Here is a 25,084-nt window from a genome sequence, read left to right as displayed (position 1 = left end):
GTCTTCCACCTGAAAACATCTGTGGGGAATCCCTTTCAAATAATAAAACTACCAAAAATCAGAGAAGACCTCCGCTTCTGCCTCTGCCTGCGCACCTAAGTCATTCACCTGTAAGTTCCCAGCATCTGTCTCAGGTAGATAATTGTCAGGATTTCAGTTAATAAACTCACCAAGCTTTTCAACTGAGACAGAACTCACTCCAAACCTTGCTGACGTTTCTACACCCAAGAAAAAACACAGCACTGGTGTAAACTACAGTGGATTTTTTTTATTTAACAAACTACTCGAGGAACTCAATGGGTCAGGCAGCATCTACAGAGGAAGGTGGATGACTGACATTTCTGGTTGAGACTTTTCACAGAAGCTTAAGGTCTCAACCTTAAGTATATTGACTGTCCATTTCACTCCACAGATGCCACCTGGCCTGTTGAGTTCCTCCAGAATCTTGTTTGCTGCTCCACGTTCTGGTATCTGCCGCCTCTTGTGTCTCCTTGTTAAACTCGCTTTCTCCTGGTTGGACAACTGAATGTGGGGAAAATACGACTTCCAAAAGAGTTGAACCATCCTTTACAGTTTTTAGTTTATTTTCTTAAGAACATGATAAGCAGTCTTATATTTACATCGTCAAATACCAAAGCACAGAAAATCAGAAGGACGGCAAATTTTGGAAGTTTAGCTATTGAGTTTTCAACGGCCACAGATTGTTCAGAGTTTTAATTTTTTTTAAACACAGGAAAGAACATTCAAATGTTTGTTTTTTATCCTGTTCTTTTTTACTCGTTCCCATCTAGACCTTGTCACACACAAGTCTGCCATTTGTGAGATGTCCACCTATGGTGAATGAGGGGGTTCGAGATGTATGTTGGGAATCGCGGAGCGGGCGACTGTGCTGATGATGTTCCGATTCACGCCCGGTTCGACGTTGCTGGGCTCTGCCTCTTCCTGTACGGGGGTCTCATACCGCTTGTGTATGTGAAGAGTCTGATGTGCTTTGCAGTACCCAACCAGTGGCTGATCGTAGTTGTAAAAGGCTGTGATGTTCATGGGAAGCGGTGTCTGCGGATGAGAGTCAAGAGAACATCAAGGTTACTATCGTGCATGTTATGCCTTGCAAAAATCAGTGTTGCAGTACATATCTGTAATCAAACTTAAGAAATTATACAGTGTAGAAAGCAGCCATTCGGCCCATAATCCTTATGCTGGCTATTTGTTAGATTAATTAAATGCTTGGGGATTTATTGACATACAGTCGTATAGACCCTTCCAGTCCTTTGAGACGTGCCATCCAGCAATCCCCCAGTTTAACCCTAACCTAATCATGGGACAATTTACAAATGACCAATTAACCTAACAACCAGTACATCTTTGGAATGTGGGAGGGAACCAAAGCACCCGGAGGAAACCCACACAGTCACGGAAGAACGTACAGTCTCCTTACAGGCAGTGGTGGGAATTGAACCTGGGTCGCTGGTACTGTAACCACGGTGCTACCATGCCGCCATCTACTACCTAACTACAACTACGTTGACTCAGGCCTAGGAGGCCGGTGTCGGGCAAAAGCTACCTAAAGTGATCAATTAACCAACCAAGCAGCACATCCTTGGGATCTGGAGGAGATCTAGGTAGTCACAGGGGAAAAAAAAGCTCTGGAAGAACATGTAAATTCCGGACAACGCTGGATTGAACCCAATATTGAAATCGGAAGGAGATGGCCCATTCTTTACAGTTTCTAATCTACAGGCAGCACAGTATCTTAGTGGTGAGCATAACATTTTACAGAGCCAACGACTGGAGTTCGGTTCCAGCTTCTGTCTGTAAGGAGCTTGTAAGTACTCCTTGTAACCATCTGAGTTTCCTCTGGATGGTCCAGTTTCCAAAGACATACATATTAGTAAGGGTTGGCAAATTGTGGCCATGATATGTTGGCACAAGAAGCATGGCAACACTTGCGGGCCACCCCTAGCACATCCTTGACACAAATGATGCATTTCACTGTATATTTTGATAGTTCAATGCATAGATGACAAATAAAGCTAATCTAAACTTTATTTTCTTAAGAACAAGTAAAATGAGTCCTATATCCATGTCATCAAATGCCAAGCTCAGAAGATCAGCAGGACAACAAATTTCAGAAGTTTAGATATTAGGATTGTTCAGAGTTGTTTTTTTTTAAGCACGGGAAAGAACATTCAAATATTTCCCAATTAAATGCATTCCCTGAGGAGTATTTATTCCAAAACATACTCAAAGATGGCATCCTAATAGTTGCTCCATAATCTGTAGTAAGGTTTAATATAATTTGAATTCCAAAATAGGACAGGAAGAGGCGAAGGTATTCAGCTTGCGGTATTCTACTGGGGGAGAACCTGCAGCTGGTGGGATTCCACTGGGAGAGAACCTGCAGCCGGTGGGATTCCACTGGGGGAGAACCTGCAGCTGGTGGGATTCCACTGGGGGAGAACCTGCAGCTGGTGGGATTCCATTGGGGGAGAACCTGCAGTTGATGAGATTCCAGTGGGGGAGAACCTGCAGCTGGTGGGATTCAATTGGGGGAGAACCTGCAGCTGGTGGGATTCAATTGGAGGAGAACCTGCAGCTGGTGGGATTCCAGTGGGGGAGAACCTGCAGCTGGTGGGATTCCATTGGGGAGAACTTGCAGCTGGTGAGATTCAATTAGGGGAGAACCTGCAGCTGGTGGGATTGCACTGGGGGAGAACCTGCAGCAGGTGGGATTCCACTGGGGGAGAACCTGCAGCCAGTGGGATTCCATTGGGGGAGAACCTGCAGTTGATGGGATTCCACTGGGGGAGAACCTGCAGCTGGTGGGATTCAATTGGGGGAGAACCTGCAGCTGGTGGATTCAATTGGGGGTGAACCTGCAGCTGGTGGGATTCCAGTGGGGAAGAACCTGCAGCTGGTGGGATTCCATTGGGGGAGAACCTGCAGCTGGTGGGATTCAATTGGGGGTGAACCTGCAGCCGGTGGGATTCCACTGGGGGAGAACCTGCAGCCGGTGGGATTCCACTGGGGGAGAACCTGTAGCTGGTGGGATTCCATTGGGGAGAACCTGCAGCTGGTGGGATTCCATTGGGGGAGAACCTGCAGCTGGTGGGATTCCATTTGGGGAAAACCTGGAGTTGGTGGTATTGCATTGGGAAACAATCTGCAGCTGGTGGGATTCCACTGGGGGAGAACCTGCAGTTGGTGGGATTTCATTGGCAGAGAACTTGCAGCTGAAGTATTCCACTGGGGGAGAATCCGCAGTTGGTGTTGGGGGAGAATCTGCAGCTGGTGGGATTCCACTGTGGCTGATGCCCTTAGTGATAGTTGTGGAGTAGGAAGCTACAATCCTGGATGGCATAGAGACCTTTGTGACTTGGAGATACACTTGCCCATAGAAGTACAGGCTATTCCATCTACAATGCACACATCTGCCAAAGTGATGCAGCAGTTAGTACTGCTGCCTTCCTGCTCCAGCGACCTGGGTTCAATCCCGACCTTCTGTTGCTTTGTAAACCAATTCTGCACATCCTCCCTATGATTGGGATTTCTCCTGCACCCCAAAAAAACCACTGGTAGATTAATTGGCCACTGAAAATCACTGTAATTCTATAGGTTTATGGCAAAAGGATTCAGAGGGGAGATGTTATCAACATATGAGAGCAAATAAAGTACGGGAGTATGGAGAAATAAACAGAAGGGGAATATGATGCTCTCCAGGAAGTCAGGAATCACCCTAAGGGCTGAATGGACTCATTCTGTGCCATAAATAATATAAGACACCCATGACCTCAGGTTATATCTATTTTCATTTTTATTATTATTAATATTTGCAGCCCACTCCCACCTAATCCATATTGTAGCAGATGGTAACGAGAAGCAACTGCACAGGAAAGTGAAATTTATTATGACATAGCTGCAGATCCAATAGGAAAGATGCAGTACAGACAAACAGCAGATTAAACTCGGCCATTATGTTACCCACAATCCTCCACTGCAAACTGCTTTAGGCTTAAATTCAAAAAGAATATTGCATTTTTAAATCTCTCTCTCAGAATCAGTGAATTACACTTCAATAACAATATACTTCTTCAGCGTAATCTGGCAATTAATGATGTTTTATGAGCTATTAACTTTTCATTGCTAATCTAAGTATTCATGCAGATCATCCAGTGTCTGTCATCTTTAATTAGATATGCCAACTGATTTTTCAATTAAACCCTAATTGACGTTTGAGTTTTAATTGCAATGTGAGTTTCTTTATCACTTTAACACAAGGGGGGGAAAGAAGAGGAATTGTTACACAGGAGGCAGGACGCTACAGGATATCAACTAGCTAAATTTATCTTAAAAGCATAGCCTGGTGAAGTCTTGGAATCTGAAACAAAAACAAAACAAAAATGGTGTAAATAATTTATGTGTTCATTTATTGGATGTGGGCATCACTGGCAAGGTCAGCATTATGTCTCGTTCACAATTGATCTTGAGAAGGTGATGACAAGCCGAATCTTTGATCCACTGCAGTCCTACTGGTGAAGGTGGTCCCACAGCACTGTTGGGTAGAACTTCCAAGGTTTAGGCCTGGCGACGATGAAGGGCGGTTGACATATTCCCATTCTGGGATGACGTTTGGCTTGGAGGGGAAGTGGCCGTTGCTGTCCTTGTTCCTCTTGGCGGTAGAGGCAGTGGATTTGGCAGATACTGTCGGAGTAGGCTGGGTGCGTAAAGACCGCGCATTTTCTCGACGGTCCACACAGCAACAGGTCGGGCAGTATCTGCGGAGAGAGAAACAGTGTAAATGTTTCAGGTCGATGGCCTTTCCTCTGAAAGATTCTGATCATCACTTCTGATGAAAGGACATCGATTTGAAACTTCTCTCTCTCTCTCTCTCTATATATATATAGATAGATAGATACTGCCTGACCAGCTGTGCGTTACTAGTGTTTTATCAGTTTTGGTATAAATCTATGACTTCCTTTAGAGATTTATTTATTATTCATTTATTTATTCAGATACTGTGAGGATAAAGCCCTTCCAGTCCTTCGAGCTGCACTGCCCAGTAATCCCTAGATTTAACCCTAGCCTCATTACAGGAGAATTTACAATGACCAATTAACCTACCACCCACGGACTGTGGGAGGAAACCCATGTGTTCATGGGGAGAAGGTACAAACTCCTCACAGGCGGTGACAGGAATTGAACCAGGGTTGCTGGTACTTCAAAGCATTGTGCTAACCACTACACTACCGTGCTACGTCTTTGAAGCCTTGATGGCAAAGACACTACTTGTTTCTTAGCTGGCAGGGCTACTATATGCCTGCAGCCCTAACTAATTCTTGTAGAAGCTTGATGTCAAAAGGTTAGGAGGTTCTGTTAGAAGAGTCTGAAGATGTAAATACATTGTTTGTTGTGGACGGCAGATTGAGCAGCCACTGTAGGGCAGTGAGTTTTTAAAAATGGTGGATGGAGTGCTAATTGTATAGCTGTGGCCTGGATTGTATTGAGTTCTTAAGCATTGTTGGAGAGCATTCCATTCACCTCCTGACTTGTACTTTTCGGTAGAAAGGATCTGGAGAACCAGGAGAATGATCATTTACTCTCTGGACATAAGCCTTACAGATAATGCCCATATCTCTAAATATCCTGTAACTGAGTGATTTAATAGGAAAGAGGTCAAATGACTATAAGACCATAAGATACAGGACTGGAATTCGGCCATTTGGTCCATCGAGTCTGCTCCACCATTTCATCATGACTGATCCATCTTTCCTCTCAGCCCCAATCTCCTGCCTTCTCTCCATATCTCTTCATGCCCTAACCAATCAAGAATCTGCCAACCTCTGTCTTAAATATGCATAAAGCCTTGGTTTCCACAGCTGCCTGTGGCAAAGAATTCCAGAGATTCACCCCTCCCTGTTTAAAGAAATTCCTCTTCATCTCTGTTCTAAAAGGATACCCCTCTATTCTGTGACTGTGCCCTCTGGTCTTAGACTCTCCCACCATAGAAAACATCCTCTCCACATCCACTCTATCAAGGCGTTTCACCGTTCGATAGGTTTCAGTGAGGTCACCCCTCATTCTTCTGAATTCTAGTGAATACAGGCCCAGAGCCATCACATTCTCTTCATACGACAAGCCATTCAATCCTGGAATCATTTCCAGTTTCAGCACATCCTTTCTAAGATGAGGGGCCAAAACTGCTCACAATACTCCAAGTGAGACCTCACCAGTGCTTTATAAAGCCTCAACATTAGTATTAACAATAACACAGAACTTTGTTTTTTTGAGTCATCCACACCAGGTAAGGATTTTCTTCCCTGAAGGAGCAGTGAACCAGATGGGTTATAACTGGCATCTAGTAGATTCATTTCTTCATAGTTATTTAATTAACTTGAAATTAGTTCTGTGAATGGGAATTGTCCTTGATTCTCAGATTAGCTTTGCATCTCCAGACTGAGAAGGTAGCTATTTGATATCAATGAGTAAGCAATTATAACCACCATGTTTCTCTGGTTGATTTCAGTCAGTTGTGACCTCTGTGATGTTACTAGTAGGGGATGGCGAGATTCGCTCTTGATTAGATGGCCATTGTTCCTCATTTATAGTCTCTTTCTTTGCCAAAGTGTTATTTTTCTTCATCACATTGATTTGCACCTGGACCGAAGCCCACCAGACCTCTCTCTTCTATGTATCTATCCAAACATCTCTTAAATGTTGCAATCAAACCCGTATCAACCACTTCTGCAGGCAGCTCATTCCACACTTGCACCATCCTCTGAGTGGAAAGATTCCACCTCAGGTTCCCCTGAAATATTCCCCATTTCTCCCTTAAACTATGACCTCTAATATAGTCTCACCCAAGCTCAGGGGACAGAGCCTGCTTGCATTTATCCTATCTATATCCGTCATAACTTTTATATACCTCTATCAAATCTCCTCTCATTCTCCTACGCTCCACAGAATAACTCTTAACCTTTCCCTATACCTCAGGTCCTCAGAATTTACATACTGTCCTTACACATCGGGAGAAGAAGGATGCTTATGTGAAAATCCTGTTCTTGGACTACAGTTAAGCATTCAACACCATAGTTCCATCCAGGCTCGACAAGTAGCTCAGAGACCTCAGCCTTGACCCTGCCTTGTGTAGCTGGATCCTGGATTTCCTGTCAGATTGCCAGCAGGTGGTAAGAATGGGCTCCTTCACCTCCACCCCTCTGACTCTCAATACAGGAGCCCTTCAGAGTTGTGTACTAAGTCCTCTCCTTTACTCCCTGTATACCCATGACTGTGTCGCCACCCACAGCTCCAATCTGCTAATCAAATTTGCCGGTGACACTACATTGATTGGCCTTATCTCAAACAATAACGAGGTGGCCTACAGGGAAGAAGTCATCCCTCTGACACAGTGGTGTCAAGAAAACAGCCTCTCCCTTAATGTCGCAAAAACAAAGGAGCTAGTTGTGGATTACAGGAGGAATGGAGATGGGCTAACCCCTATTGACATCAATGGATCTGGGGTTGAGGGGGTAAACAGCTTCAAGTTCCTCGGCATCCACATCACCGAGGACCTCACATGGTCTGTACACACCTGCTGTGTGGTGAAAAAGGCACAACAGCGCCTCTTTCACCTCAGATGGCTGAAGAAGTTTGGTATGGGTCCCCAAATCCTATGAACTTTCTACAGGGGCCCAATTGAGAGCATCCTGGCTGGCTGCATCACTGCCTGGTATGGGAACTGTACTTCCCTTAATCACAGGACTCTACAGAGAGTGGTGTGGACACCCCAGCACATCTGTAGTTGTGAACTTCCCATGATTCAGGACATTTACAAGGACAGGTGTGTAAAAAGGGCTTGTGGGATCATTGGGGATCCAAGTCACCCCAACCACAATCTATTCCAGCTGCTACCATCCGGGAGGCGGTACCACAGCATAAAAGCCAGGACCAACAGGCTCCAGGACAGCTGCTTCCACCAGGCCATCAGACTGATGAACTCACGCTGATTTGAGTGTACTCTATATTACATTGACTGTTCTGTTTATTATAAATACTATGATTGCACATGCACATTCAGATGGAGATGTAATGTAAAGATTTTTACTCCTCATGTATGTGCAGAATGTCAGAAATAAAGTCAATTCAGTTCTTGTCCCAGCAACATTCTTGTAAACTTTCTCTGTACTCTTTCAACCACATTGATACCCTTCCTGTATGTAAGCGATGCACAGGCTCACTACATTGAAATTTCACACTCTTAGAAGTAAACCGAGTTTTTATACTCATACTTTGTCTTTAACTTAAAAATGGGGAAAACTGCACATGCAATCTGCAGGAAGAACTCTGCGAGCCAGGCAGCTTGCGTGGGAGGAAAAGTATTTGCCTATTTAACCACCTCTCAGGATTTTGACCCGAAACGTTGATCACTGCTTTCCTCCGACAGATGCTGCTCGACTTGCGGCGGTCCTCCAACAGATTGCTCATTGCTGCAGATTCCAGCATCAGCAGTCAATTTCTTATGTCTCCAAGAAACTGTAAATGTTGGTAGTCAGAGTTAAACACAGAAAATGATGTGGATTAGACAGCATCAAACATGAAATGTCATTTGTCCTAAAACATTAACTCTGTTTCTCTCCAATCTGCTGTGTATTCCCAATATTTTTCTCTATTAAATTTCTTTAGCCAAACTTGTTGAATAATAAAACTGTGTTTTACTTCCCCTATGTATTGTGATTAAGAAATTTAATAACATTCATAATGAACTGCTGATATATCACTGTTCCATATTCCTTAGACACTGATGCTTTCTCTGGGTAAGATTACGACGAGCACAAAACTGTGCTAAGCATTATGGGACAGCCCTTCTATCTCTAATTAATTAACTAATTAACCTTCCAGTGTTAAAGGACAGGTTATACACCATTGCATAGTGTTTGAATTCTTGCCATTACAGGCTCCATTTTCAGTATAGCAAATTGTCAGATGTCTCATTGATGATACATTTATGGATACTTAACCTTACAAATCCAGAGGACAGGTATTATTGCAAAGCAACACACACAAGATGCTGGAGGAACTCAGCAGGTCAGGCAGCATCTGTAGAAAGGAATGAGCGAACAGCATTTAAGACCGAGACCCTTCTTCAGCACTGAGAAGGAAGGGGAAATGTGCCAGAATAAAAAGATGGGGGTAGGGGAAGGAGGCTAGCTGGAAGGTAATAGGTGAACTCAGGTGGGTAGGAAAGGTCAAGGCTGGAGAAGAAAGAATCTGATAGGAGAGGAGAGTGGACCACAGGAGAAAGGGAAGGAGGAAGGGACCCAGGAGGAAGCAATAGGCGGATGAGAAGTAGTAAAAGTTCACTGTGGGGTATACAGGAAGGGTGGGATGGAGGAATTTGCTTACCAGAAGGAGAAATTGATATTTGTGCCATCAAGTTAGAGGGTACCCAGACGGAATATGAGGTGTTGGTCCTCCATCCTGTGGGCAACCTCATCTTGGCACAAGAAGAGGCCATGGATCGACATGTCAGAACAGGAATGGGAATCGGAATTAAAATGCTTGGCCACCAGGACTGTCCCGTTTGTGGCTGGATGGTGGGGAGGTGCTGAACGAAGCAGTCTCCCAATTTATGATGGGTCTCACCAGTACAGAGCAGGCTGCATGGGGAGCAATGGACACAATTGTCCACCCCAGCAGATTCACAGGTCAAGTGTTGCCTCACCTTCAAGGACTGTTTGGGACCCTGAATGGAGGTGAGGGAGGAGGTGTATGAGCAGAAATTATTGCAGACTCAAAGCTTCCCTGAATCAAGGTTGGTTCATAATCCTCCAACTTTTTCTATGTGTTTCTGCAACTATAACCTCATCAGGAGGAGGAGAAGATGGCGGCGCGACACAGCTTGCAGCATCCACTCCGATGAATGATATCTGTTATTTGTCAAGTAGGGTGCCGTGCACAATCCTGATTTGATGGAGACAGACGTGAGAAGCACAGAGGAACATCTGGTGAAACTTCTGAAATGTCTGCTTTGCTGCCGCTGCTACTGTGTGATCCAGAATCTCCGGAGGGGAAGGCCCCGAGTCCTCGGCTTTGCTTGTTGCTCGGCAGCCGGGGCTGGGGTCGAAGCGCTCAGCAGAGATGGTGCTCGGTGCTCGGTGTTGGAGGGCTGGTCGGAGGCTCGAAGTTTTCGGACGGAATCAGAGTTGGCTGCGGTCGGGTGCTTCCAATGCATAGGCAAGTTTGCGGCGCTTGGAGGTTCATGGCAGGGAGAGTTTCTCCCTTCTACCATCTGCGTGAGATGATGGGGCTATCGGGACTTGAGACATTCTTTACCGTGCCCATGGTCTGCTTTTTATCAAATTATGGTATTGCTTTGCACTGTTGTAACTATATGCTATAATTATGTGGTTTTGTCAGTTTTAGTCTTGGTTTGTCCTGTGTTTCTGTGATATCTTTCTGGAGGAACATTGTATCATTTTTTAATGCATGCATTTCTAAATGACAATAAATGAGGACTGAGTGGCCTCATAATCTAATCTAATCTAATCTCTGTGTAATGGCTCCTCCCTACACAAGCATGTTTTCAGTGACCTTGGCCAGAATCTCTGGAATTCCCTCCATAAAGCTTTATACCTCTGTCCTTCTTCCCATATATTTCTACCCTATTTTATTGCCCATACTTTTGATCTACTGTCCTAAATATCTCCTAATCTGATTCAATACCACAGACTAATTGGCATCAACTCCTATTGAAGCATCCTTGAGTGTTTCATCCTTGTGAATGGAAGGGATTGGGTAGATTTCTGCTGCAAGTAAGGAATATTTTTATTTCATTACTTGTAATCCTTGCCGTCATCAAAGTCAAATAGCATATTAGAAGTATAACATCATCAGCATAATCATCATCAGCTGCATAATCATTATGTGCTGTGCCATACAACATGGGCGATCATGGTCTCAAGACCATGATTGTTCTTGGCAAATTTTTCTGCAGAAGCGGTTTGCCATTGCCTTCTTCTGGTCAGTGTCTTTACAAGACGGGTGACCCCAGCCATTATCAATACTCTTCAGAGATTGTCTGCCTGGCCTCACTGGTCGCATAACCTGTGCTTGTGATATGGACTGGCTGCTCATAAGACCATCCACCAGCTGCTCCCATGGTTTCACGTGACCCTGATCGGGGGGATAAGCAGGTGTCTAAAGGTGACCTGCGGGCTAGCAGAGGGAAGGAGAACCTTACACCTCTTTTAGCAGGAATGTATTCCATTCCACCAACAGTGAAGTATAACAAGTAACCAGTATAATGTCCCTCCACTCCACAGTCTCTGGATTCCCAAATATTTCCTGTGTTTTTCCTGGCTAAGGCATAGGAGTAATCTATTACACCTCCTTAATATTCACAGCGCGGGCTATTTGTGCAGGGAAAATGATCCTCACTTAATCCCAAAAGCACTCCATCCTATAGTTGTTGTTGTTTCCACACCTTGTGATGTACTAGGCAGCATTTTTTGCCATTTCTTTAGCCTTGTAAAAAACAAACAAATGCTGAGTTTCTAGCTCGACGCTCAACCCAACACGAATGGAAAGCATGCAAGGAGCTGGCCGGATTTGAACGTGGGACTGCTGGCCTCAAAGTCCAGTACTGATGCCACTACGCCACTAGCTGGCTCTATCCTATAGTAACAAGGACAATCGCTGTCCTCTCTGTGTCTTTTAGTACTTTGTTTCACAGCTGCACAACTCATTCTTATGCTTCCAGATTGATTGGACTGCAGTAGTAATTACAGTACTATCATAAGAATGTCCAAGACAGAAAGAGGCCATTCCATCCACTTCATGCATTCTGGTCAATAAAGAGTTTGTCAGCCTAATCCCAGTTTCCAGCACTGGGCCTGTAGCCTGGTAGTTCACAGGTCACATAATCAAGCACTTTCTGAACATGGTAAAGGCTTTTGCCTCTGCCATCCTTTCAGTCAGAGAGTTTCAGACAGTCACCATCCTCTGGATTAAGAGGCTTTACATCAAGCCATCTCTCATGCCCTATATTCCTTCTACCAATTAGTCTACAACCCCTGGGTTTTGAGGTATTTATAGAAACATAGAAAATAGGTGCAGGAGTAGGCCATTCGGCCCTTCGAGACTGCACCACCATTTATTATGATCATGGCTGATCATCCAACTCAGAACCCTGCACCAGCCTTCCCTCCATACCCCCTGATCCCCATAGTCACAGGGGCCATATCTAACTCCCTCTTAAATATAGCCAATGAACTGGCCTCAACTGTTTCCTGTGGCAGAGAATTCCACAGATTCACCACTCTCTGTGTGAAGAAGTTTTTCCTAATCCCAGTCCTAAAAGGCTTCCCCTTTATCCTCAAACTGTGACCCCTCGTTCTGGACTTCCCCAACATCAGGAACAATCTTCCTGCATCTAGCCTGTCCAATTCCTTTAGGATTTTATACGTTTCAATCAGATCCCCCTTCAATCTTCTAAATTCCAACAAGTACAAGCCTAGTTCATACAGTCTTTCTTCATATGAAAGTCCTGCCATCCCAGGAATCAATCTGGTGAACCTTCTTTGTACTCCCTCTATGGCAAGGATGTCTTTCCTCAGATTAGGGGACCAAAACTGCACACAATACTCCAGGTGTGGTCTCACCAAGGCCTTGTACAACTGCAGTAGTACCTCCCTGCTCCTGTACTCGAATCCTCTCGCTATAAATGCCAGCATACCATTCGCCTTTTTCACCGCCTGCTGTACCTGCATGCCCACTTTCAATGACTGGTGTATAATGACACCCAGGTCTCGTTGCACCTCCCCTTTTCCTAATTGGCCACCGTTCAGATAATAATCTGTTTTCCTATTTTTGCCACCAAAGTGGATAACTTCACATTTATCCACATTAAATTGCATCTGCCATGAATTTGCCCACTCACCCAACCTATCCAAGTCACCCTGCATCCTCTTAGCATCCTCCTCACAGCTAACACTGCCGCCCAGCTTTGTGTCATCCGCAAACTTGGAGATGCTGCATTTAATTCCCTCATCCAAGTCATTAATATATATTGTAAACAACTGGGGTCCCAGCACTGAGCCTTGCAGTACCCCACTAGTCACTGCCTGCCATTCTGAAAAGGTCCCATTTATTCCCACTCTTTGCTTCCTGTCCGCTAACCAATTCTCTATCCACATCAATACCTTATCCCCAATACCGTGTGCTTTAAGTTTGCATACTAATCTCCTGTGTGGGACCTTGTCAAAAGCCTTTTGAAAATCCAAATATACCACATCCACTGGTTCTCCCCTATCCACTCTACTAGTTACATCCTCAAAAAATTCTATGAGATTCGTCAGACATGATTTTCCTTTCACAAATTATTCTTTCTATCTACTGGGACACCTCACAAATTTACACCCTTCAATTAAGTCAGTCTTCAGCTTCCTCTTTAAACAAAACCTTAGTTTAATTAAGTTTTTCCTCATATGAAAAGTCTTCCACTCATAGCAACTTCCTGCAAACCCCCTCTGCATGCTCTCCAGTGTAATCATGTAATGAAAAGAACAGAAATTAATACAGCACTTAGGGTGCACAGGAGCAAGGTACATCAGCTAGTTGAGTGGTGTGGCAGCAGCAGCTTTTCACCAAAGGACTGATTGTAGACTTCAGAAAAGGTAAGCAGAGAGACCAAACACCAGTCCTCACAGAGAGATCAGAAGTGGAATGAGTGAGCAATTTCAAGTGTCAATATCACTGAGGATCTATCCTAGATGCAACTCATTGGGGCAGCTACAAAGAACGCACAACAGTGGCTATATTTCATTAGGAATTTGAGAGGCTTTTGTACCACACAGAGCATTATAATTGGCCGTATTACCATCTGGTATTGAGGAGGGGTGGAGGCTACTATGCAGGACTGAAAGAAGCAGCAGAGAGTTGTAAACTTAGATCCATCATGGGGCACTGGCCTCTGTAGTATCGAGGAAATCTTCAAGGAGCAATGCTTCAGAAAAGTGACATCCATCATTAAGGACTCCCATCGAGCAGGGTATGCCCTCCTCTCATGGCTACCATCAGGAAGAAGGTATAGAAGCCTGAAGGCACACATTCAGTGATTCAGAAACAGCTTCTTCCCCTCTACTATCTGACTTCTGTATGGACATTGAATCCATGAACATTACCTCACTACTTTTTTTTAATTTTTGCTCGACTTATTTAATTTAACTATTTAATACATATATACTTACTTTAATTCTTTTTTTTTCTCTATTATTATGTATTGCATTGTACTGCTGTTGTAAAGACAACAAATTTCACAATGTATGCCAGTGATATTAAACCTGATTCTAATTCTCAAGTTGCATCCAAGAAACCCACCATGTGAATCCAGCTCTTCAAATGTTCCTTCAGTAACCCATAGTGTGGAATACTTATCTTTGTTCTTTTTGTGTTAACTTATACCAAATTGTCTCAATTTCACTGATTAACCTAGCCGTGGGAATAATCTGACACAATTTATTCCCTCAAGCTTTCATTATCTTGAACGTTCATTGTTGCAGATTTTCGATATCTCATTATAACCATGTTCTCTGATCTGTGATTTTGTATCTCGGCTGGGTATCTTCTACAACTCCCCTGACTTTTCCAAAGATGATTTGCATCCAGCTGATCTTTCGCAATTATTTTTACCGAAATTAAGGGTCGGTAATGTAACAAAATTTGAGATTAAATAACATTTTGGAAAAAGGAGATATTGTAGCAGTCAATTTATTTGATGCAGTCACAAAGTTAGGAGCACCATCCAAAGTTCAAAGTATATTTATTTTCAGAATATGTATACATTATACCTCCAAGAGGACCACAAGCTTGTCCTGGTTTGGAGGCTTGCATGCCTCTGACCAGGAGAGCTATATTGGCTGGACTCAAGGCCTTGTGCTCTGGCTCTTGGTAGGGTCACCCATGCCAAACAGCTCAAAGGGTAAAGGCCACACAACAGACAAAGAGTGGTCCACTGGACTTCCAGTTTCATGGGTTCAGTTCAGGGCTAACAACCCTGACTGGTCAAAAAAATTGTTATGGAAACAGCAATGAAGAATCCTTCTATATCTATGTGCTACTGTATGGACAAACAAAGATGCTGTCCTAAATGCCAATGGTGTAACAGGCAGTAAATAAGTATAAATGTTACGACCTTGAGTTGCATCTCCTCACAGACAGTCACAAAACAAGAAAACCCCCAGGAAAACCATAAAAAAGACCAACTGTGTGTAAGGGGGTTTCGATTTTTATGTTACTGCGGAGGCTAATTAAAATGGTGTTTTTGTTATGTTAATCTGGGGAATGCGGCTTTGTTGTGCTTTAACGCTGAGAAAGTTTGCGCTAGCAGCTTATTGTGGTTTAGAGGGTGATAAGAGGGTGCTATTACCCAATTGGGATAGTTGTTATGGTTTTGGTATATTTGAAGATACTGTATGCGCGGGGTTTTGGGGCAGAAGGCGGGAGAGCGAGACAGAGGATGGACCAGGTGCTGCGAGTCCGCTAACGGGGTCGGACCCCGAGCGGGACGTTCGGCGAGGAGACGGAGACGGACTCGTGTGGAGCGTCTGGTCGACCACCGTTGTTGGTCCCAGGCGGCCGGTCGAGGTGGTCCGAGGGGGTCGCAGGGTGAAGAAGAAGGTCCTTGAGCTCCAACGGTTTTTGTGCACGAAGAGATTGAACTTTGATAAGTGTGGCGCCTTTTATTTTCCTTTTATATTTTATTCTCTTTTAATTATATAGTTCCAGTAATATCTATAAACTGTAAATCATTTAATTGCATCTGGTGTAATGTCTGTTATTTGGGCCGGGTGGGGTACCTCACACAGCATCCACACAAACGAATTACCCAGTTTGGCGGGGCCGAGGCTGTTTCCCTAGACGACAGCGAGCCGAGTGACCCTGAGGGTGGCCAGGGGGGCTGCATGTGCAAAGAGGGAAAAAAAGAAAAATCATGCAATCAATAAAGTAAGCAAATAGCATTCAGATGAAAGTGAGCCCACAAACATGAAGTCTGGAGCAGCTGGGATAGAGACAGAGTTGAGTGGTGAGGTAGTTTATAATCAACGGCTTCATGCAATTGGTCTACAGGGAAGCAAAACAGATTGATCAGGCTAGAAATTTGATGTTACCCACCCAAGCTACACTGATGAAACCTCCCAAGTTTACTAACGTTACATCAAGAGGGACAAGGGCTGGAAGTTCTTGGGAATGTCAATGCTCACAACTGCCTTCAGATTCCTTTCCAGTCACACACCATGCTGATCTAGTTTATCTCTGGTCATCATCATTACGTGCCGTATCATATGACATGGGCGATCATGGTCCATGACTATGACTGTTCTTGGCAAAATTTTCTACAGAAATGGTTTTGCCATTGCTTTCTTCTGGGTAGTACATTACAAGACAGGCGACCTCAGCTATTATCAATACCCTTCAGAGATTGTCCGCCTGGCATCAGTGGCCATATAACCAGGATTTGTGATATGCACCAGGTACTCATATGACCATCCACCTTCTGCTCCCATGGCTTCATGTGACCCTCATTGGGAAGTGGGGAGGGTGAGCTGGGGGCTAAGCAGGTGCTACACCTTGCCCAAAGGTGACCTCCAGGCTAGCAGAGGGAAGGAGTGCCTTACACTTCCTTTAGCAGAGACGCATCTCCACCCTGCCACCCCACCTTCATCATCACCAGGTTCAAATCCTGAAACTCCACTCCCCAACAGTGAGAAAGCATCTTCACTGGGAGGGCTGCAGAGGTTCGAGAAGTACACTGTGGGTGTTAGCGATCAGAATGCCAAACGAATTTCCCTTGGGATTAATAAAGTATATCTATCTATCTATCTATCTATCTATACCCACTTATGTCTGTCAGGAGTTTGTACATTCTCCACGTGACCACATGGGTTTCCTCTGGGTGCTCCAGTTTCCCTCCTCATTCCAAAATCGTTCAGGTTAGAGTTAGTAAATTGTGGGCATGTTATGCTGGTGATGGTGCCACAGCAATACGTGCAGGCTTCTCCGAGCCCAACCTCGGACTGTTTAGGCTGTTGATAAGAATGATGCGCTTCATTGTCTGTTTCAATGTTTCGATGTGTATATGAGAAATAAAGCTAATCTTTAATCTTTAATAACATTCTATACCACTGTGTATACAGTTCAGGTTGATATAGATCTCTCTTTGTAAAGTACTGGAGTACAGCACTGGTGGGGATGGATATCTCACTCTATAACACTGGGGTACAGCACCTGTGTGCACAGACACTCAAGAGATTCTGCAGATGCAGGAATCCTGCGCAACACACACAGGAGACTGGAGGAATTCTGAAAGTCAGGTAGCATCTATGGAGGGGAATAAATGTTAACTGTTTCCTTTCCATAGACCCTGCTTCAATTGCTGAGTCTCTCCAGCACTGTATTGGTGCACATACAGATCTGGAGTATTGTCCTAGCGGGCTGGGTTTTTCAGTGTATGAATCTGATGGATTGCCCTGATTGGTAGATTCTGTCACTGCATACCACTTGGCTACTATCCTGATGGGTACGTGTTTGCCACTGTATATATCTCTGGGATACAGAATTGGTGGGGACACGTCTATCACTGTATAACGCTGGGATACAACACTGATAGAAACAGATCTGTCACTGTATATCATTGGCGTACAAAACTTGTGGGGACAGTTATGCCGCTGTCTGTCACTGGGTTACAACACTAGTGAGGAAATCTTGTTGTATATCACTGGGGCACAGGTGTCATGGTATGTAAGTCATACAGCACTTGTGAGGACAGGCCTGTCACTGTACAACACTGTGGTACAGCACTGGTGGGGTCACTTCTTTCACTGTATACCTCAGGGGCTGGACACTAATGAGGAAAGGTCTGTCACTGTATATCACTGGGGTACAATACTGGGGTGGACAGATCTATCACTGTATATACCTGGGGTACAATACTGATGGTGGCAGGTCTGTCACTGTACATCACTGGGGTACAGTACCAGTGGAGTTCAGTCTGTCACTGTAGATCACTGGGGTACAGTACTGGTGGGGAGAGGTCTGTCACTGTACAACACTGGGGTACAGTACCAGTGGAGTTCAGTCTGTCACTGTAGATCACTGGGGTACAGTACTGGTGGGGAGAGGTCTGTCACTGTACAACACTGGGGTACAGTACCAGTGGAATTCGGCCTGTCACTGTAGATCACTGGGGTCCAGTACTGGTGGGGAGAGGTCTGTCACTGTACAACACTGGGGTACAGTACCAGTGGAGTTCGGTCTGTCACTGTAGGTCACTGGGGTCCAGTACTGGTGGGGAGAGGTCTGTCACTGTACAACACTGGGGTACAGTACCAGTGGAGTTCGGTCTGTCACTGTAGGTCACTGGGGTCCAGTACTGGTGGGGACAGATCTGTCACTGTAAAACACTGGGGGTACAGTACTGGTAGGGACAAGTCTCTTACCACATCACCAGGGTATGAAAACGGTGGGAAACGATAAACAATAATTAATTCTGATTTGTTTTTCTTGCCTTGACACCCTTTAAATGTAATTTGATAAATATATTTTATATAGTTGTTACAGATAGAAGGGCTTGTAAGATCCTTTTAGTTACAATCTTGCACAACCTTCCTGTCAACCAAATACCGTTGACCTTTTATTTGTTTATTCCTTACAGGATATAGCATTACTCGCAAGCCTGCCATCAGAATCTGAAAAAAAAGATCTATTATCACTGATTTAGATGACATGTTGTCTAATGTTTTACAGCAGCAGTACTGTGCAAAGATATAAAATCCCATAAATTACAAAATAAGTAAGTAGTGCAAAGAAAAGGAAAGATGAAGTAATGTTCATGGGTTCATGGATGGTTTCGAAATCTGATGGTGGATTAGTAAAAGTTATTGAGTGCGGGTCTGTGGGCTCCTGTACCTCTGCTCCAATAATACCAATGAGGGCATATCCCAGATGGTGAGGGCCCTTTTAATGATGGATGCCACCTTCTTGATAACTTTCGAGTGCCCTTGATCTGAGTGCCTTACTGGGTAATTTCAGAGGGCAGTTAATTACCTTGGTCTGGATCCTCATGATCGGGAAACATGGTCATCATCATTAATACCATCAACGAGGAGGTGCAGAGGCCTGAAGGCTCACAGTCACTAATTGAGGAATAGCTTCTTCCCCTCTGCCATCAGACTTCTTAATAGTTCATGAACCCATGAGCACTATCTCGTTATTCCCTTATTTGCACTATTTATTTAACTTAGTAATGATAAGTAATTTCATGTACTACTGGTAAGCAACATACTTCATGCCATATACAGTAAGTCAGTGATAATAAAGCAGGAAAAAAGCAAGAGATTATGCAAGGAACACACATAAAATGCTAGAAGAACTCAGCAGGTCAGGCGGCATATATGGAAAGGAATAAACAGTCGTCGTTCTGGGCTGAGACCCTTCATCAGGATTGGAAAGGAAGCAGGAAGATGTCAGAATAAGAAAGTGGGGGGGGGAGGGGTAGGAGTACAAGCTCGAAAGTGATAAATAAAGCCAAGTGGTTGGGGGAGGTGTAATGAAGTGAGAAACTGAGAAGGGATAGATGAAGATGGTAAAGGACTGACATAGAAAAAATCTGATAGGAGAGTAGACCATGGGAGAAAGGGAAGGAGGGAGGAATACCGGGGGAGGGGAGCAATGATCGGCAGATGAGGAGAAGAGAAGAGTTAAGAGGCGAGTGGAAGGAGGGGAAAATACTGGACATTAGAGGAATTAATGTTCACATCATCTGAGGCTACCCCGATGAAATATGAGGTGTTGCTCCTCCAACCAGAGAGAGGCTTCATCAAGGCAGTAGAGGAGGCCATGGAACAATGTCGGCATAGGAATGGTGACTGGAATTAAAATGATTAGCCAACTGGGAAATCCTACTTTTGGCAGATGGAGAGAAGATGCTCGACAAAGCATTCCCCCAATCTACGCAGGGTCTCACCAGTGTAGAAGAGATAGAATCGGGATCACTGGATACGGTAGACAACCCCCAACAGACTCACAGGTGAAGTGCCTCATCTTGACAGACTATTTGGGGTCCTGAATGGAGTTTAGGGAAAAGATAAATGGGCAGGTTTAGTACTTTGGCTCCCTGCAGGGATAAGTGGCAGGAGGGAAATTAGTAGGGAGAAAGGAATGGACAAGAGAATCACAGGAAAACAGAGAGTTGGGTGAGGGGTGGAGATAAAGATGTATCTGGTGGGAGAATCCCATTGAAGATGGCAGCAGCTGTAGAGAATGTCCTTGATATAGAGGCTTGTGGCGTGGTAGGTGATGACAAGAGGAACTCTATCCCTGTTAGGGCAGTGAGAAGATAGGTTAAGGGCTGATGTCTGGGAAATGGAGGAGACACAGGTGAATGCAGTAGCAATGGTGCATTACCAATGAAGGCTTGGAATATGACTTGTTCAACATAGCCAACTAAAAGCCAGGCATAGGCGGGGCCCATATGGGTGCCAATGGCTACACCTTGAGTTTGGAGAAAGTGGAAAGAGTCAAAAGAGAAATTTTTCAGTCTGTGGACCAGTTCTGCCAGACAGAGGAGGTTGGTAGGGAAGGGGAACTGGTCGGGTATGTTGAAGGGAAAGAAGTGGAGAACTTTAACGCCTTCTTGCTGGAGGACAGAACTTTCGGGACTGGACATTTATGCTGAAAATGAGGCAGTCAAGGTCAGGAGATTCTTTAGATGCCGGAAATCTTGAGCAGCACATCCAGAATGTGAGAGGAACTCAGCTAGTCAGGCATAATTCATGGGGGGCGGGGGTTAATAATCAGTCAATTTTCTGGTCAGGTGGTGGTGCGCTCAATCGCAATGGCTGCTAAGGGGTGAATAAAGGGTGCTCCTGTCCTTTTTAAACACTTTCTATGATCGCAAGATCATACTAGACTTTAAGGACAGTAGGTCTACCCCATCAGCGAGTTGCTCGTTGGTGAAGAAACAGAAGAAGCTGGACTTGATGTGGATCACACTGCTGGCTGCGTCAGAGAGGCTTCGAAGGAATCAATGCATGAAGGCGGCATGCGGACTAAAGGCGAGCGACCATCTTGGTCACTTCTCTTGTGATTGCAGGACCCTTTAGGACATTGTTAATGTGGAATGCTGCAAGCCCAACTCACTGATTTATTGGTGGCCTGCAGGAGCGGATGGCAGGGGAGCTGTGTGTACTTGGTTGTAGCCTCAAGCCATGGTGTCACCTGTTTAGAGCCACCATGAGAGGAGCTGGTGTGTGTCACCAGGGATGGTGTGGCACGGCGTCCAGGCTGGAGTTGGTGCTGCCTCCCCCAGTACCTGTTGGGCAGAAGACAAGCTGTATTGTGGTTGATTGCAGATTTCTGTGACATTCATGGACTCAGCATCTGGGCTATTTTTTTTGTTGCTTGGCTGTGTTTTACTGGTATCTTAAATGTACTCGATATCTTATAGGTGCCATATGTGCTTTCTGTGACTATTGCTACTGTATTTAGCACCTTGACCCCTGAGTAATCTTTGAGAAGGAGAAGCTAAAGTCAAATGTATCAGCATTACAGTGGAGTAAAGGAAGTTACAGAGGCACGAGAGAGGAGTTGGCCAGAATTGATAGGAAAAGAACACTGGCAGGGATGACAGCAGAGTAGCAATGACTCTGAGCATTGAGCAGAGGACACAGCCTCAGAATAGAGGGGCATCCTTTTAGAATGGAGATGAAGAGAAATGTCTTTAGCCAGAGAATGGTGAATGGAATTCTTTGCTACAGGCAGCTGTGGAAGCCAATTCTTTATGTATATTTAAGGCAGAGGTTGATAGATTCTTGATTGGTCAGGGCATGAAGGGATTTGGGGAGAAGGTAGGAGATTGGGGCTGAGAGGAAAATTGGATCAGCAGAGCAGACTCGATGCGCCAAATGGCCTAATTCTGCTCTTATGGTCTTAGGGTAACGCTGACTCATTTGGCTGTAGTTATGAGTATTCATGTATGATTGAATTAAACCTGAATTGAATTTTGGCCTGAGATCTTTCATCAGTTCTGGAAGGAAAGGGGGCAGAAGCCAGAATAGGAAGGTGGGGAGAAGGGGAGGAGTTCAACCTGGCAGGTGATAGGTGAAAGGTGATATACACAAGGGACTCTGCAGATGCTGGAAATCCAGAGTAATATACATAATAATTCTGGAGGAATGCAGCAGGTTAGGCATCCGTTAATCTTGTGAGACCATGGATTTGCTCCTTGGAAGGTTTCCAGAGTGCAGGCCTGGGCAAGGTTGTATCGAAGACCGGCAGTTGCCCATGATGCAAGTCTCCCCTCTCCACGCCACCGATGTTGTCCAAGGGAAGGGCACTAGGGCCGATACAGCTTGGCACCAGTGTCATCGCAGAGCAAAGTGTGGTTAAGTGCCTTGTTCAAGGACACAACACACTGCCTCAGCTGAGGCTCAAACTAGCAACCTTCAGATTACTAGACCGACACCTTAACCACTTGGCCATGTGCCAAGATCATTATATGGAAAGGAGTAAACAGTTAACGTTTTGAGCCAAGATGCTGATGAAATGTGATAGGTGAAATCAGGTGAGGGGGTAAGCGGTAGTGGGTGAGGGAGGAGGGATGAAATAAAATTCGAGGAGGTGATAGGTTGAAGAGGTCAAGAAAGGGATGAAGAAGAGGAATCTAATGGGAGAGAACAGAATGGAATAAAAGATAGAAAGAAGGGAACTAAAGGGAGGTGATGGGGAGGAGAGGAGAAGAGACTTGGAGAGATTGGAAACAGAATGGGGAATGACAAAAGAGTGAAGTGGAGGGGGGAGGGATTGGTGAAAGATAACAGATCTGATTCAGATGTTGATTCTGAATCCCCCTTGGCTAAACCAGGGAAGGTAGCAGATTAATTTCCCTAAAGGGTTTTAGTAAATGAAGCTGAGGTATTTTCATTGTGATTATATCAGAGACTCACCTTTTGATTCTGGATTTACTTCATAAACTGAATTAAGTATCTCAGTAACGTATACAAAATGCTGGAGGAACTTGGCAGGACAGGCTGCTTTATGGAAAGGAATAGAGAGTCAGCATTTCAGGCCGAGACCCTTCATCAGGACTGTTTTTGCTGAAACGATGCTGCCAGACCAGCTGAGTTCCTCCAGCATTTTGTGTGTATTTCTTTGTATTTCCAGCGTTAGCAGAATCTTTGTGTTTTAAATACCTCAGATCTACAGATTATTCGCCCAACAATGGAGCTAGGATGCTACCAAAACACTAATTCATGTCCACAGGCTTGACAACTCACTTCTCTGAGAGTTTGTTGCTGTAGAGCAGGCTATTTCCACCTCTGATTTCACCAGCAAATTGTGAATGTTACATTGCATTTTCAGGTTTAGTGGATCTCATCCAATCCACACCTATCTTTTGTGTTCAGCCTGATAAGTAGCTGCTAACTGACTTAATTGGCACTTTACCACTTTTGACTTCTTGTCTGGATGTTGTCAATGTGGCAATGTTGGCCCTTCAGTCCTCCTTCAAACTCCTCACCTCCAACTGGGACCATCGAATAAATTTCTGAGATTCGTTCTTCAGAACACTTGAGTTGAAAAACCCTTCAACAGGAATAACTATACCGGATCCTGAGCCAACTTTGCCACACTAACACTTGAGTAAGAGTCATAGAACACAGAAAAGTACAGTACAAGAACAGACTCTTAACTAATTAAGCCAATGATGCCTAATTAAACTAATCCCTTCTGTTTGCACATGGTGAAAATCCCTGTATTTGGCTCATACACATGGAAACTGGACCTTAGGCATATTGAGTCCATGCCAACTGTCAAGCATCTATTTGCATTAATCCTTCTTATAACCTTTTTATTCTAAGCAACACACACAAAACGCTGCAGGAACTCAGTAAGGGCTGATTTATACTTGTGCGTACTAGCTTATGCAAGTGGGCTATGCTGTTGTGAGTACTTATACTTGTGCGTTGGTTTGTCTGCGTCGCTCTGCAATTCACCACCAAAACGCTAGTTGGCGGTGGGGTTTCTATGCCACTGTGTTGAGTTTCTTCGTGTTGAAACTCAAACTTCAAACAATGGCGACTGAAACTGAAGGAGGGTGAATTTTCTGTGCTTGTCCGGCTGCTGAGAGACATGGACGAGGAAATGCATTTCAAATATTTTCGGATGTCGGCAGGTAGATTTGACGATTTGGTTCATCGTCTCCAACCATTTATTTCGCATCAGTGTACGCACAGTATACTCAGAGATTGGCAATCACCATTCGAGTTTTAGCTTCAGGTGGAAGTCAACAGGCTGTAGCAGCTAGCTACAAACTGGCATCAAGCACAGGGTCCTCCATAATTTCGGAGGTCTGTAGAGCTTTATGGAAAGCATTGCAGCCAGAGTTCCTTCCCTGCCCTTCAGTCGCCCAGTGGGAAGCTATTGCAGCGTAGGAGGAAATTCGATGCTACCAAGCGGACCAATCACAGTTGTTGCAGTCTGTGTCGCCGTGATGCGCAGTTACATTTTGGGAGAGTTGCGCGTTAGGCTACGGCATAGGGTTCGGCGTAGAGTACAGCGTAGGGTACGCGGCTACGCCGTACCTACAGCATATATTTGACACACAAGTATAAATCAGCCTTTAGTCAGGCAGCATCTATAAGAGTAAACAGATGACATTTTGGGCCAAGACTCTTCTTCAGAACGGAGGATCTTTATATTCTTACCATATGTCCATCAGTCTCCAGGTACTACCACATACCTACATAAAGATGTAGTATTTACAGTCAACTTAATTTGTTATGTATATTTACAGTGCATGTATTAGGAATTCACTTTGATGTATTGGTGGGGCATGCAACGAAAAACATTAAACAATTATAAAGATTAGAGAATTAAATAAAAATAAATATCCAAGTTCAAAGTAAATTTTATTATCAAAGTGAATATCTATTTATTGAGTTACGGCACAGAATAGGCCCTTCTGGCCCTTTGAGCTGCGTCACCCAGCAACCCAAGCCTAATCACAGGAGATTTTACAATGATCAATTAACTG

The 25,084-nt window shown here is 44.5% G+C and overlaps 1 protein-coding gene across 1 annotated transcript in view; it reads right to left on the bottom strand.

Moving 5' to 3' along the window:
• Positions 1-628: 628 nt before the first annotated feature.
• The window catches only part of LOC140202337 (leucine-rich repeat transmembrane neuronal protein 4), a 361,185-nt gene continuing 336,729 nt past the window's right edge, over positions 629-25,084 (bottom strand). The window contains exon 3 of the mRNA XM_072267246.1: positions 629-1,056. Coding sequence (XP_072123347.1) covers positions 832-1,056 — 225 coding nt within the window. The 3' untranslated portion in view covers positions 629-831. The remainder of the gene's footprint in view (positions 1,057-25,084) is intronic.

Source organism: Mobula birostris, chromosome 8 (assembly GCF_030028105.1).
Source record: "Mobula birostris isolate sMobBir1 chromosome 8, sMobBir1.hap1, whole genome shotgun sequence".
NCBI classification, from domain to species: domain Eukaryota; kingdom Metazoa; phylum Chordata; class Chondrichthyes; order Myliobatiformes; family Myliobatidae; genus Mobula; species Mobula birostris.
The sequence above is the reverse complement of the archived record's forward strand: the minus strand, read 5'-3'. Positions and strand labels throughout refer to the sequence as shown.